Source organism: Oncorhynchus nerka, linkage group LG22, assembly GCF_034236695.1.
Source record: "Oncorhynchus nerka isolate Pitt River linkage group LG22, Oner_Uvic_2.0, whole genome shotgun sequence".
NCBI lineage: Eukaryota > Metazoa > Chordata > Actinopteri > Salmoniformes > Salmonidae > Oncorhynchus > Oncorhynchus nerka.
In genome coordinates this window covers 47,807,739-47,822,011 of record NC_088417.1, presented here as the reverse complement: position 1 = coordinate 47,822,011, position 14,273 = coordinate 47,807,739, and the positions used below count along the sequence as shown (strand labels likewise).

At 43.2% G+C, this 14,273-nt stretch overlaps 1 protein-coding gene across 1 annotated transcript in view; it reads right to left on the bottom strand.

Annotated features, from left to right (window-relative positions):
• The window catches only part of acsl6 (acyl-CoA synthetase long chain family member 6), a 41,810-nt gene that overhangs the window by 11,004 nt on the left and 16,533 nt on the right, over positions 1 to 14,273 (bottom strand). The window contains 8 exon segments of the mRNA XM_029627093.2: positions 4,242 to 4,314; positions 4,495 to 4,590; positions 4,834 to 4,968; positions 5,091 to 5,225; positions 8,232 to 8,309; positions 8,612 to 8,685; positions 10,788 to 10,839; positions 11,757 to 11,789. Coding sequence (XP_029482953.2) covers positions 4,242 to 4,314; positions 4,495 to 4,590; positions 4,834 to 4,968; positions 5,091 to 5,225; positions 8,232 to 8,309; positions 8,612 to 8,685; positions 10,788 to 10,839; positions 11,757 to 11,789 — 676 coding nt within the window.

Genomic DNA, 14,273 nt, shown 5'->3' with positions numbered 1-14,273 from the left:
TACCCAATGCCAGTAACACCAAATGTATGATGTTTCCTGCACCCTAGATCGGATCGTGACCCTAAATTCAAAGGTACCATCAACTGCAATTCTCGCAGTGTGATCTATGTGATTTGCTGCCTGTGCAACTTATTTAACGTAGGCGAGACCTCAAGAAAGTTACGCACTAGAATGTGTGAGCGCCGAAGTGCCATTCAAAGTGATGACCCTCAACAGCCCAGTGTCCCTCTGTTTAAAAAAGAGAGGACCCTCAGCTTGTGAGTTATTTTGGAATTGAATGAGTTAGCAAAAACAAACGCTGTTGCGACGTTGACAAACATCGACAGCCCAGAGAGATGTTCTGGATCAATACTTTAGTCCCCAGAGGTCTTAACCTAGAGAAGGTCTATAGTGTGTTTTTGTGAATGCCTCCCCCCTTAAACAAAGTGATACTTTGGCTATTGGAGCCATTTGTACTTCATATACATTCATGAGAAAAGCTCACCAGCGCACTATTGTTAGAAACAGTTAGTCCTTTTTGCTTTTAATGTTCTCCCTAGTTTTGTTTAACTGTCACCCCCCCCCCAAAAAAAAATTATAGTAGTGGTTTTACATCAATTATATTTACTGCAGTTGAAATATGCTCCCCTTCCAATTGTTTTACTGTTTGCTTTTCTGTATTTTACCACTAGGTGGAGACATTGACCACAGTACCCCTCACCCTGTATAGCTCAGTTGTCCTGAGTCTGCACAACTCTGCCAGGACCTAGGATCAAGAGAGACGCTCAAGTGTTTTAGTACTATATCTCTTGACACAATGATGAAAATAATCATGGCCTCTAAACCTTCAAGCTGCATACTGGACCCTATTCCAACTAAACTACTGAAAGAGCTGCTTCCTGTGCTTGGCCCTCCTATGTTGAACATAATAAACGGCTCTCTATCCACCGGATGTGTACCAAACTCACTAAAAGTGGCAGTAATAAAGCCTCTCTTGAAAAAGCCAAACCTTGACCCAGAAAATATAAAAAACTATCGGCCTATATCGAATCTTCCATTCCTCTCAAAATGTTTAGAAAAGGCTGTTGCGCAGCAACTCACTGCCTTCCTGAAGACAAACAATGTATACGAAATGCTTCAGTCTGGTTTTAGACCCCATCATAGCACTGAGACTGCACTTGTGAAGCTGGTAAATGACCTTTGAATGGCATCAGACTGAGGCTCTGCATCTGTCCTCGTGCTCCTAGATCTTAGTGCTGCTTTTGATACCATCGATCACCACATTCTTTTAGAGAGATTGGAAACCCAAATTGGTTTACACGGACAAGTTCTGGCCTGGTTTAAATCTTATCTGTCGGAAAGATGTCAGTTTGTCTCTGTGAATGGTTTCTCCTCTGACAAATCAACTGTAAATTTCGGTGTTCCTCAAGGTTCCGTTTTAGGACCACTATTGTTTTCACTATATATTTTACCTCTTGGGGATGTCATTCGAAAACATAATGTTAACTTTCACTGCTATGCGGATACCGTCCCTAGGAGGGGTGCGCCACTTGAGTGGGTTGAGTCACTGATGTGATCTTCCTGTCTGGGTTGGCGCCCCCACTTGGGTTGTGCCGTGGCGGAGATCTTTGTGGGCTATACTCAGCCTTGTCTCAGGATGGTAAGTTGGTGGTTGAAGATATCCCTCTAGTGGCGTGGGGGCTGTGCTTTGGCAAAGTGGGTGGGGTTATATCCTTCCTGTTTGGCCCTGTCCGGGGGTGTCATCGGATGGGGCCACAGTGTCTCCTGACCCCTCCTGTCTCAGCCTCCAGTATTTATGCTGCAGTAGTTTATGTGTCGGGGGGCTAGGGCCAGTTTGTTATATCTGGAGTACTTCTCCTGTCCTATCCGGTGTCCTGTGTGAATTTAAGTACGCTCTCTCTAATTCTCTCTTTCTCTCTTTCTTTCTCTCTCGGAGGACCTGAGCCCTAGGACCATGCCTCAGGACTACCTGACATGATGACTCCTTGCTGTCCCCAGTCCACCTGGCCGTGCTGCTGCTCCAGTTTCAACTGTTCTGCCTGTGATTATTATTATTTGACCATGCTGGTCATTTATGAACATTTGAACATCTTGGCCATGTTCTGTTATAATCTCCACCCGGCACAGCCAGAAGAGGACTGGCCACCCCATATAGCCTGGTTCCTCTCTAGGCTTCTTCCTAGGTTTTGGCCTTTCTAGGGAGTTTTTCCCTAGCCACCGTGCTTCTACACCTGCATTGCTTGCTGTTTGGGGTTTTAGGCTGGGTTTCTGTACAGCACTTTGAGATATCAGCTGATGTACGAGGGGCTATATAAATACATTTGATGTGATTTGATTAGTCTATCCTTTCGTTAGCATCACCCGTTGAAGAGTTTTCTCCCTAATTGGGAAAGAGATAACTAGTCAGTTGTACAACTGAATGCATTCAACTGAAATGTGTCTTCCGCATTTAACCCAACCCCTCTGAATCAGAGAGTTGCGGTGGTTGCCTTAATCGACATCCAAGTCTTCGGCGCCCGGGGAGCAGTGGGTTAACTACCTTGCTTCAGCACCACCCCCAACATCAACACATGTGAAAATTGCGCATTTCTAGGTTTTGTAGTAAAAAAGAGACACCATTTCCAATGACATCATTGGTGAGCGTCGTGATTTTAGTCGGCATTGCCTACTGATTGGTTGATGTCATTGGAAATACTTATCTTGATCTCTTTTTTTACTACAAAATATAGAAACGTACCACTTTCACATGTTGATGTTATGGATGGGACACGAGCTCCATTACTTTTACAACTTACAATGTGCATATGAGCCACGACAATATTTTGTGGAAATAGGCAATACTTCGTGTCATTTGACAATCAGGCCTGCACAACAGTTGAAGTCATACGTCTATCCACACTGGCTAAACATTTAAAAAATGCATGGCACAAAACCAAAGACCAATTCTAGGGCATTTGATGATCTTGACTTGTCATTCCCCCTGACACCCCTGATTCAGTTTTGTCTGATGTCGTTTCACACATTCAGTTGTCTGATCCATACTAACACTGAGCTGGCCCACTGATTAGGTACTGTAAGAGCACAGGGCCTTATTATGAGCGTGAACTGATTCACTTTTTGAATAACATGATCCACTCCTGCCCTGTGAAGAAAGGACCTATCTACTGGTAACCACAACAGCAAGTTCTGCCTCGTGAAACAATAAGAGGCAGACAGGGGATGATTGACGTCTGCGTTCGAAAATGGCTCCCTGTTCCCTATATAGTGCATGGTTTAAAGTAGTGCACTATATAGGGAATACGGTGCCGTTTGGGACGCACAGAGGATTTAATGGGTTGATGTCTGGGTTCGGTGTTTCAGTTCCTTTAACAACCATTAAACCACAAGTACTGCAGCTCATTACTTTCCCAGTGTAACCTTTGGCCATGGCTGTTTCACCGAGATAATACGTATACGTTATCAGACTGCAACTGCGAACATGTTGTAAACCTGTTGCGAACCTGTTGTAAAACAACAACAACAGGGTGCGTGGGTAAATACTGGATGTGATCCACAGGCCTTTGACCCAAATCTGGTCAGGTCTACCGACCCGTCACCCCTGTTCTCACACGTTACAGATGGGAAATGGTTGTGGTCCTATTTGGGCGTCTGAGCAGCACACTGCAGAAAGGTGGCCCCTGCATCCCATAGCCACAGAGCTGAAAACATAAAAACCTCAACGGTTGTGTGAGGCTGAAAGCATGTGACTCTGACTAATAACACTGACTAATAACACAATCTCCTGGCGGGTGATACGATAATGTGTTCCCGACATGCAGCATGTTATCTCTGTGTCATTTTGTTTCCACTATAGTCAAATTGGAGACTTTCGCCCAGTGGTGCAGGATAAGGTGTTTATATTTTACAGAAAACAAATGAACATCAGACTTTCAACATGCTCGGCACTGACACAAATGACTGATGATTGGCTGAAAGAAATGGATAGTAAGAAGATTGATATTACAAGGCACCCAACAAACCTTATAATATGGGATGCATCCCAAATGGCACCTTATTCCCTATATAGTGCATTACTTTTGACCAGAGTCCTATGGGCCCTGGTCAAAAGAAGTGCACTATTTAGGGAATCGGGCCCTGGACAAACGTAGTGCATATGAAGGGAGCCGTTTGGGACACACCCCTACTGTAGGCCAGTGAGCAAGAATACCAGGAGAAGAAGAGGAGAGGGAATATAAGCTAACCTGAGGTCCAGTCTCCAGGAGTGGTGAAAGTACAACCAGCAGTACACTCTGTCTGACCATACGCCTCATACACCTACAGCCAGCAAGGATAGACAGCATGTTAGGAGGGTGTGATTTGTGTGGTTTGTCTGTGTGCACACATGCTCATGTGTTTGTGTATGTGTGCCTTATTGTGTGTGTCTGTGTGGGTTTAAGCACTCATACATGTTTGTGTGTGTGTGTGTGTGTGTGTGTGTGTGTGTGTGTCACTCACCTGACAACCCAGTGCTGCCCTGAGAAATCCCAGTACGGTGGGGGAGGCCGGAGCAGCTCCAGTTACAATCATACGTAACCTCCCACCCAGGCTGGCCTGCCAACAGAACACAATATTATTACAACCCAAACTCCAACAACAGCGGATTCCGCCTGCCAAAGGGTCACACTGGGGACATACACAGGGCATATTCCCCCTTTATTGTCGGAACACACACACAGCACACATCTATGTATCAATCTTCACATCCGTCCGTCCATCTGTCCATCCATTCATACATCAACCGTGTCAGGCCACTCATAGGAAGGAGAGGACAAGAGGAGGAGGTGAGGTGGATACCTGTATCTTACTGAAGAATATCTTATCCCACAGGCTGTCCATGCGGATGATCCCACTGCTGACCTCTGCCCCTTTTCTCTTGGCTGCAAAGTTCAGCAGCCAGCGCTTCAATGGGGTGTTGGCCTGGCTGAAGATCTGTGGAACACACACACACACACACACACACGAGAGAGAGGGTGAGTTGATATAAGATATGGAGAATGAGGGGAGGTGTGTGAGTCTATGCGTGTGCATGTGTGGGTAGGTGGTTCTCTCACCTTGTCGTACATGCGGTTGAGCAATCGAGGCACCACAGGGAAGATGGTGGGCCGTAAGGCCTTCATGTCATCAGACAGCAGGCGGATGTCACCTTGGAAAAAGCCGATCCGGCCACCATGACAATACACCACAGACTGGGGAATTAGAGAGAAAGAAGACAAAACAGTGACCGTTGATTCAAAAAGCACTTATTGCATAGAGTTGGGGAGAGTGGGGTAAGTTGAGCCAAAGGGATAAGTAGAGCCACCCTAGTTGCTAGGAAACCATACGCAAAATGAATCATTTGAGTCCGTGGAGGAAGAAACCACATGGAAAAAGTAGTAAGCAAGTTAGGACCTAAAAACATTTTCACCAAGTCAAATTAATTTATTGTGTTAGAGGTTTCATGATGCTTGTAAGTAAACCAAAGTAGATCATTTTAAGATTGTTCTATACAGGCTACCCTGGGGCGGCAGGGTAGCCTAGTGGTTAGAGCGTTGGACTAGTAACCGAAAGGTTGCAAGTTCGAATCCCCGAGCTGACAAGGTACAAATCTGTCGTTCTGCCCCTGAACAGACAGTTAACCCACTGTTCCTAGGCCGTCATTGAAAATAAGAATTTGTTCTTAACTGACTTGCGTAGTAAAATAATATATAAAAATAAAATACATCAGTTGCAGTCTCTATAAGCTTCAATATGAGGTCCTAAATCTAGCATGAAAGTGCATCCTTGTAGCTGTGTGGGATAATATAGTCAAAATGTTTGTCTTAGGGTAAGTTGAGCCAATAGTTAAGCATATGGCAAGTTAAGAAAACTGAAGTGTTTTTTTCCCACGTGTAATGCTAGGTATTATCGCTGGGATATGAGATAACAACAGGGCCTGGCCTATGCTAAAAGTGATTAGAAAAAGGACAAAGTGTTTGTTAAACCTGTGTTAAAAGATTATAAGAATTATTAAAAGACTCAAAATTGTGATTGTGTTGAATTGTGTTTGGAAAATAAAGATAGACATAGTTTTAAAAAGGAAGTGGTAATATTTCATTCAGTACAGAAATGTGTAGGTGGCTTAATTTACCCAATCCTGAGGCTCAATTTACACCATATAAGCTATGTTTTCAAAACTGTAATGTTTACATGAATTCTGATGATTTCCAGGAATGCGCAACATCCTGAAATATATGTAGATGTTTTTGTTAAAAATAATATTATAAACGCAACATGCAACAATTTCATTGTATTTACTGAGTTAGTTCATATGAGGAAATCAGTCAATTTAAATAAATTCATTAGCCCCTAATCTATGGATTTCACATGACTGGGAATACAGATATGCATCTGTTGGTCACAGATAACTTTAAAAATAAATGGGCCTCACAATGAGCCTCAGGATCTCGTTACGGTATTTCTGTGCATTCAAATTGCCATCAGTAAAATGCAATTGTGTTCGTTGTCCGTAGCTTATGCCTGCCCATACCATAACCCCACCGCCACCATGGGGCACTCTGCTCATCCACACGACGCCATAGACAGGGTTTGCAGTTGTGAGGCCGCTTGGACGTACTGCTAAATTCTCCAAAACGACGGCTTATGGTAGAGAAATTAACATTACATTCAGTGGCAACAGCTCTGGTGGACATTCCTGCAATCAACATGCCAATTGCACGCTCCCTCAAAACCTAATACATCTGTGGCATTGTGTTGTGTGACCAAACTGCACATTTTAGAGTGGCCTTTTATTGTCCGCAGCACAAGTTGCACCTGTGTAATGATCATGCTGTTTAATCAGATTATTGATATGCCACACCTGTCAGGTGGATGGATTATTTTTGGCAAAGGAAAAATGCTCACTAACAGGGATGTAAACAAATTTGTGCACAACATTTGAGAGAAATAAGCTTGTGCGCAAGAAACATTTCTGGGATCCTTTATTTCAGCTCATGAAACATGAAACACTTGTTTAAATGTTACATGTTTATATTTTTGTTCCGTTTACAGTATATTTCCCTTGACAGAGTGATGCTGAATGTTTTCTTTTTATAACATGATACTTGGTTACAGAGCAATTAAATAGAGCAATTGAATAGCCCAATGAATAGTGTGAGCATTGTGTACTTTTTTGTCCAAGTTGTTTCTGATTTGTTTATATACTTTAGAAGTACCTTTTTATCCTTCCTAAAAACCAAATGGCTGATAGTCATTTATAACCTCCTCACTCTTCTCTGTTTCTTAACAATTAGACATTTGGTTAAAAGTGGATCTGACCTAATACATGGTCATGGTTAGAAGGGATCCAGCTTTTGTCAAATAAACGTCAAAAGTGGAAATGTTTAGCATTTTAGCTAACCCTAACCCCTTTTCTAACCTTAAGCTAATTATCCTAACCTGCTATGTTAATCCTCCTAACCTGCTACTCCCTTCTAGCCATGACCCTAATTCAATCCCATCTTTGGAGCATTTCCTACTGAGGAATAGGGAGCCATTTGGACCACACGCTTGGTCTGTTGTTTCCTGTAGCTAGGGTTTCAAAGGGTTTCATGTCCCTAACTACTCATTTAGGATCAGTCAGGAACGACCCTATTCTTTTTGATTGACTACAATGGTAAAAACAACAGAGCTGGCACTGGACCAGCTGCAGTACTGAGGGGGTAAAGCAACCACACGCGTTCAACTAGCGTGCCTGTTTAGTCCCGCTGCAGTACGTGTTCTTCTACTGTCAGCGTGTGAGAGGCGGACACAGACACAGGAAACCACCTCTCAGACATGTGCTTCACGTTCACGAGAATACACACATCCGGACACTGTTAATGCGTGGGACTTCTATGCAGCAACGCAGATACCCACAAGTTAATCCCTTTGTAGTGCAATATATAACATAGGGTGCCAATTGGGACTCGAGTTTCCTGTAGCTGTGAGAAACGGATGAAATAAAGCACACACCCTTAACCGTATGAGCCAGCTTTTACAGAGGCAGCAGATAGGGTATCAGTAAAGAGCTGACTGGTTCTGGCAAAGTTAACATCTCAAATAGCAAGGTCAATTGCGGCCGAGGACCAGGGCAATTGCCAAGATCCTTCAGGTCTGGAAACGCACGCACACACACACACACACCAACTATAATAATACAACTCAAAGCCTCGTATGGACTTTGTTTGGGACATTACCTCGATGAGTCTCTCAAACATGTGAGCCAAAGGCAGGAAGGAGATGAGAACATCGTCTTGGTTTGGGGATATGACTTTCTGTGGCACGCCAGACAAGCATGGGGGAGAGAAGCGGTAGTTAGACAGGTTCAGAACCACTTGTTTCCCGCCACTAAACTGTCAAATATGATACTAATGAGAAACATAAATGATGCACAAATAAATAAATACAAAATAAATACATCTTATTGTCCCATGTAAGATATGGGACTTGAAGCAATTTAGTGAGCCATGCCTCTAACAGAGTTACAGAAATGAGAGAAAAGTACCTACTAAAGATAAATGCAAGGCAGATTTCCCCAAGGAAAGGGTCTGTGACACCATAGTCTGTTTGAACTCACATCTGTGACTTTGAGGAAGCCTGAGAAATCAGCCACTACATTCCCGTGTGTCAGCATGACTCCCTTTGGGTTTCCTACGGAGGAGGGATTCAGAAAAAACTCAATGAACTTCTCCCCTTATACCTGCTCTCAACAATGGATAGCATTAGATCTGTCCCAAATGGCACACTATTCCCTTTATAGTGCACTACTGGTCAAATGTAGTGCACTACATAGAGAAAAGGGTGCCGCATACAGTATCAATCCATGGAAAACAACCAAGGTAGATATACACTGAACAAAGATATTAACGCAAAATGCAACAATTTCTGAGATTTTACTGAGTTACAGTTCATATAAGAAAATCTGTCAATTTAAATAAATGCATTAGGCCCGAATCTATGGATTTCACATGACTGGGAATACAGATATGCATCTGTTGGTCAAAGATACCTTCAAAAAAGGTAGGGATGTGGATCAGAAAACCAGTCAGTATCTGGTGTGACCACTATTTGCCTCATTTAGTGCAACACATCTCCTTCGCATAGAGTTCACATCTCCTTCGCATAGATCAAGCTGTTGATTGTGGCCTGTGGAATGTTGTCCCACTCCTCTTCAATGGCTGTGCAAAGTTGCTGGATATTGTCAGGAACTGGAATAATCTGTTGTACGCGTCAATCCAGAGCATCCCAAACATGCTCAATGGGTGACATGTCTGGTGAGTATGCAAGCCATTTTAAGCTTCCAGGAATTGTGTACAGATACTTGCGACATGGGGCCTTGCATTATCATGCTGAAACATAAAATGATGGCGGCGGATGAATGCCACGACAATGGGCCTCAGGATCTCATCCCGGTATCTCTGTGCATTCAAATTGCCATTGTAAAAATGCAATTGTATTTGTTGTCTGTAGCTTATGCCTGCCCATACCATAACCCCACCTCCCCCATGGGGCACTCTGTTCACAACGGCGACATCAGCAAACCACTCACTGTCTGCCATCTCCCCGGTACAGTTGAAACCGGGATTCGTTCGTGAAGAGGACACTTCTCCATCGTGCCAGTGGCCATTGAAGGTGAGCATTTGCCCACAGTTTCATCAGCTGTCCGGGTGGTTGGTCTCAGACGACCCCGCAGGTAAAGAAGACGGACGTGAATGTTCTGGGCTGGTGTGGTCACACACGGTCTGCGGTTTTCAGGCCGGTTGGATGTACTGCCAAATTCTCTAAAACGACGTTGGAGGCAGCTTATGGTAAAGAAATGAACTTTAAATTATCTGGCAAACGCTCTGGTGGACATTTCTGAAGTCAGCATGCCAATTACATGGATGGATTATCTTAGTAAAGGACCAACGCACAATAACAGGGATGTAAACAAATGTGTGCACAGAATTTGAGAGAAATAAGATTTGTGCTTATGGAACATTTCTGGGATAATTTATTTCATCTCATGAAACGTGGGACCAACAATTTACATATTGCGTTTAGATTTTTGTTTAGTGTATATGGGAAAAACAAACAGTTAGCTATTAGCAGCCTTGGGACTAACAGAACAAAAATATTGTGACACCTGTTTTTTCAAATTACACATTCACTTTTTTTTTTTTATGTATTTGCCATAGTGGAAAATGCCTGAGTTATACCACCCTGTAACAACTTTTGGAACACACACTCAGAGACAGACAGATAAGACTGCACCAGCAGAGACATCCACCAGGGGAAAACAGGCTTCAGGCTAATGGAAGTTACACTGAAAGACCAACAGGTGGCACTCTTTCCACTACTGCAGTGGGCCGCTTCGCTGCCTGTGACTAAAGCTGTGGTTACCACCCTCGTCTGGAAATACCAGGATTCTCCTAATCTTACTCTTTATTTTCTTTGTGACTGTGTTTGTGGCCAGACCGTAATAACAGGTTAAGATTTCAGACAACTGATGTTTAAATGTCTTTCCCTCGGAAGCCTATCATGGTCTGGGGGGGGGGGGGGGGGGTGTCTCTTCCTGTTAATAATACATCACGCACAATGAGAGAAGCAATAGACACACTTCAAGGGTTGGACTTCAATCAGGGATTGTGGATGAAGTGGGCTAAACTCTTAAGATAGTACACCACTGTGATAATACACATGAACACTGTTTTTAGCTGGAAAGAATAAGACACTTTGGGGTGTTAGTTTGTCTGGTGGATAGATGACCATACCTGTGGTACCACTGGTGAAGCACACAATGGACAGGTCTTCTGGTGTAGGTGGCTGTGGGGGAACAAGCGTTCAGTCAGGATATAGTCTGAAGGAGATCTTTAACTCGTTGACATCCCTTTAGACAATAATCGGCATCACAATAGCCCATCTCTGGCATTTTAAGCAACGTGTGACTGTAGAGAAGACGCACACACATCAGAGAGAGAGATAAAGTAATATAGTATTTTCAGGGTGACTTTCTACTTTACTTAAGTCATTTTCTGTTAAGGTGTCTTTACTTTTACTCGAGTCAAGTAGGACTGACAATTGGGTACTATTTCCACCATTGAAGAACACAAGCACAAGTGCTCTTTGAGATCAAAAGTACGTATTTCAAGCAGCGGTTACTACGGGAAAAGACAACCAAAGAATGTTTGCAAGACCTTACGTCTGCGGTGTGATCTCAATTCTTACATGATAGCACACATAGCTCAGTGCTCTCTATGGCAATCAAAGGAAACCAATTGGTTTGTACTCAACATAACAAATGTTCGATGGAGAAGAGTAAACATATTCAAATACTCTCTCTCCAATATAGGTCAAGGCGGAAGAACTGTCACCAGGCCAGAGTCTGCAATATATCCAAAACAAAACATAGTCAACACGACACTGAGGTCTTCCTGCATTCTGCCTGTGCAGAGCGCGACAGGGACAGACAATATCCATCTCAAGGCTATTCGAAGATGCTAATTTGTGTTCTGTGCTGCCTAAACACAACGTTGTGCCGTGCACTGTTCTCCAATGTGTGAGATTAGAGAATAATAACTGAGAGACGGGATTACAGAGAAGACCTCGATGTGAACTTTTCTCAACTAATTCATTATTTCCCTAGCTGGGCAGGTTATGACAGTGTGGATGTAAACACAGCTAACGATACAGAGATGCTTACTCAGTCAAACAATCAAACCAGACATACAGACTGCACTTACCATGGGATTTCTATGCTTCTCTCTGCCCAGTGCCTAGATGAAAAGAAACACATCATCTTGTGTTAGATAATCATTGGAAGAATCATGAAATACAATTTACATCCATGATGAAGTAGAGGGGGATGGATATCTGAACAACTGTAAATGTCCCAACAAAAGAGAGGCTTGCATAGTTTTACGCAAGAGTAATTTAGTTGTTAAAATGGCACCCGCAAAACACCAGTCTCAACGGTAAAGAGGCGACTCCCGGGATGCTGTCCTCCTAGGCAGAGTTCCTCTGTCCAGTCTCAGCGTTAACAGTAAAGAGGTGACTCCCGGGATGCTGTCCTCCTAGGCAGAGTTCCTCTGTCCAGTCTCAGCGTTAACAGTAAAGAGGTGACTCCCGGGATGCTGTCCTCCTAGGCAGAGTTCCTCTGTCCAGTCTCAGCGTTAACAGTAAAGAGGTGACTCCCGGGATGCTGTCCTCCTAGGCAGAGTTCCTCTGTCCAGTCTCAGCGTTAACAGTAAAGAGGTGACTCCCGGGATGCTGTCCTCCTAGGCAGAGTTCCTCTGTCCAGTCTCAGCGTTAACAGTAAAGAGGTGACTCCCGGGATGCTGTCCTCCTAGGCAGAGTTCCTCTGTCCAGTCTCAGCGTTAACAGTAAAGAGGTGACTCCCGGGATGCTGTCCTCCTAGGCAGAGTTCCTCTGTCCAGTCTCAGCGTTAACAGTAAAGAGGTGACTCCCGGGATGCTGTCCTCCTAGGCAGAGTTCCTCTGTCCAGTCTCAGCGATAACAGTAAAGAGGTGACTCCCGGGATGCTGTCCTCCTAGGCAGAGTTCCTCTGTCCAGTGTCTATGTTCTTTTGCCCATCTTAATCTTTTCTTTTTATTGGCCAGTCTGAGATATGTCTTTTTTCTTTGCAAACTAAATGTCAGGGGTGTTTACGTTTCTATCTTTACCTGTTCTGATCCGTGATGATGTAACCTACCGTTGCCTCATATTTCTGAACAGCTGAAATAAAAAACCCTGTGGTGATTTCAACTAATATTCCCAAAAATATTTATTGAAGGCTACACAACCTTCTCTTTTGTAACGGATGTTCCAGTCGCACTAGCATGAGGAATTCCCAACACATTGCTTTGGAGCAAAAACAATCAGCTTTTTGTGTGATGATGTAGCCTAATCTATAAAAAATGTAAATAAATGTAGGGAGTCGATCAGCTTTCATTTTGCAGACAGATTGGGGCTTCTATCAATGTAATTGTCTGCATAATTTCCAATCCCCCATATATATTTTTTTGTCAATATTTATATTCATTTATATATATATATAGTTCTGTTCTTTATTATTTTCCCCTAACCCTACCACCCCTCCCCTAATTGGAGTAAACTAATGAACAACAATAATTAGGATTCCACTTCCAGCTTGTACATACCACATACATTTCATGAACAGTATATTTTATCTTTTGTTTCTTTTTAGTCCCAGCCTTCAGCTACCCTCAACCCATCCCATCTATCTCTGAAGACCATCTTGTTTTGATTTCTAGATGCCACATATATTTTCCACTGTGCTGTGATTTTTCATAAAAGTTCTGAACCTTTCTATTCTCATCTGTTTCACCTGTCTTTGTGCTTGTCTCCACCCCCCTCCAGGTGTCGCCCATCTTCAAAATTATCCCCTGTGTATTTATACCTGTGTTCTCTGTTTGTCGCTGTTTGTCTGTTACCAGTTCGTCTTGTCTTGTCAGGTCTTACCAGTGTGCTTGCCCGTCTTCCTTTTTCTAAAGTTCTGCTTCCTAGTTTTGACGGTTCTGACATTTCTGCCTGCCCTGATCCCGAGCATGCCTGCCATCCTGTACCTGCCTGACTCTGACCTGATCACGAAACACTGCCTGTCCTCTACCTGCCCTCTACCTGCCCTTTGCCTGCCCCGTGTTTGTGTTTGCATCTGGGTCAAATCCTGAGTCGTGATACATCGTTTCTACAGATTGTAAATGAAAGATAAACACATTTGCTAAGAGTATTATTATACTATTGATTGATTGACTATGACTTTTCAAATCAACCAGCAGTGCTATTTGCAGAGTTACACTACCGTTCAAAAGTTTGGGGTCACTTAGAAATGTCTTTGTTTTTAAAGAAAAGCTTTTTTTTTCTCCATTAAAATAACATCAAATTGATCAGAAATACAGTGTAGACATTGTTAATCTTGTAAATGCCTTTTGTAGCTGGAAACGGATGATTTTTGATGGAATATCTACATAGGCGTACAGAGGGTCATTATCAGCAGCCATCACTCCTGTGTTCCAATGGCACGTTGTGTTAGCTAATCCAAGTTCATCACTTTAAAAGGCTAATTAATCATTAGTCAACACTTTTGCAATTATGTTAGCACAGCTTGAAAACTGTTGTCCTGATTTACGAAGCAATAAAACTGGCCTTCTTGAGACTAGTTGAGTATCTGGAGCATCAGCATTTGTGGGTTCGATTACAGGTTCAAAATGGCCAGAAACAAAGAACTTTCTTACGAAACT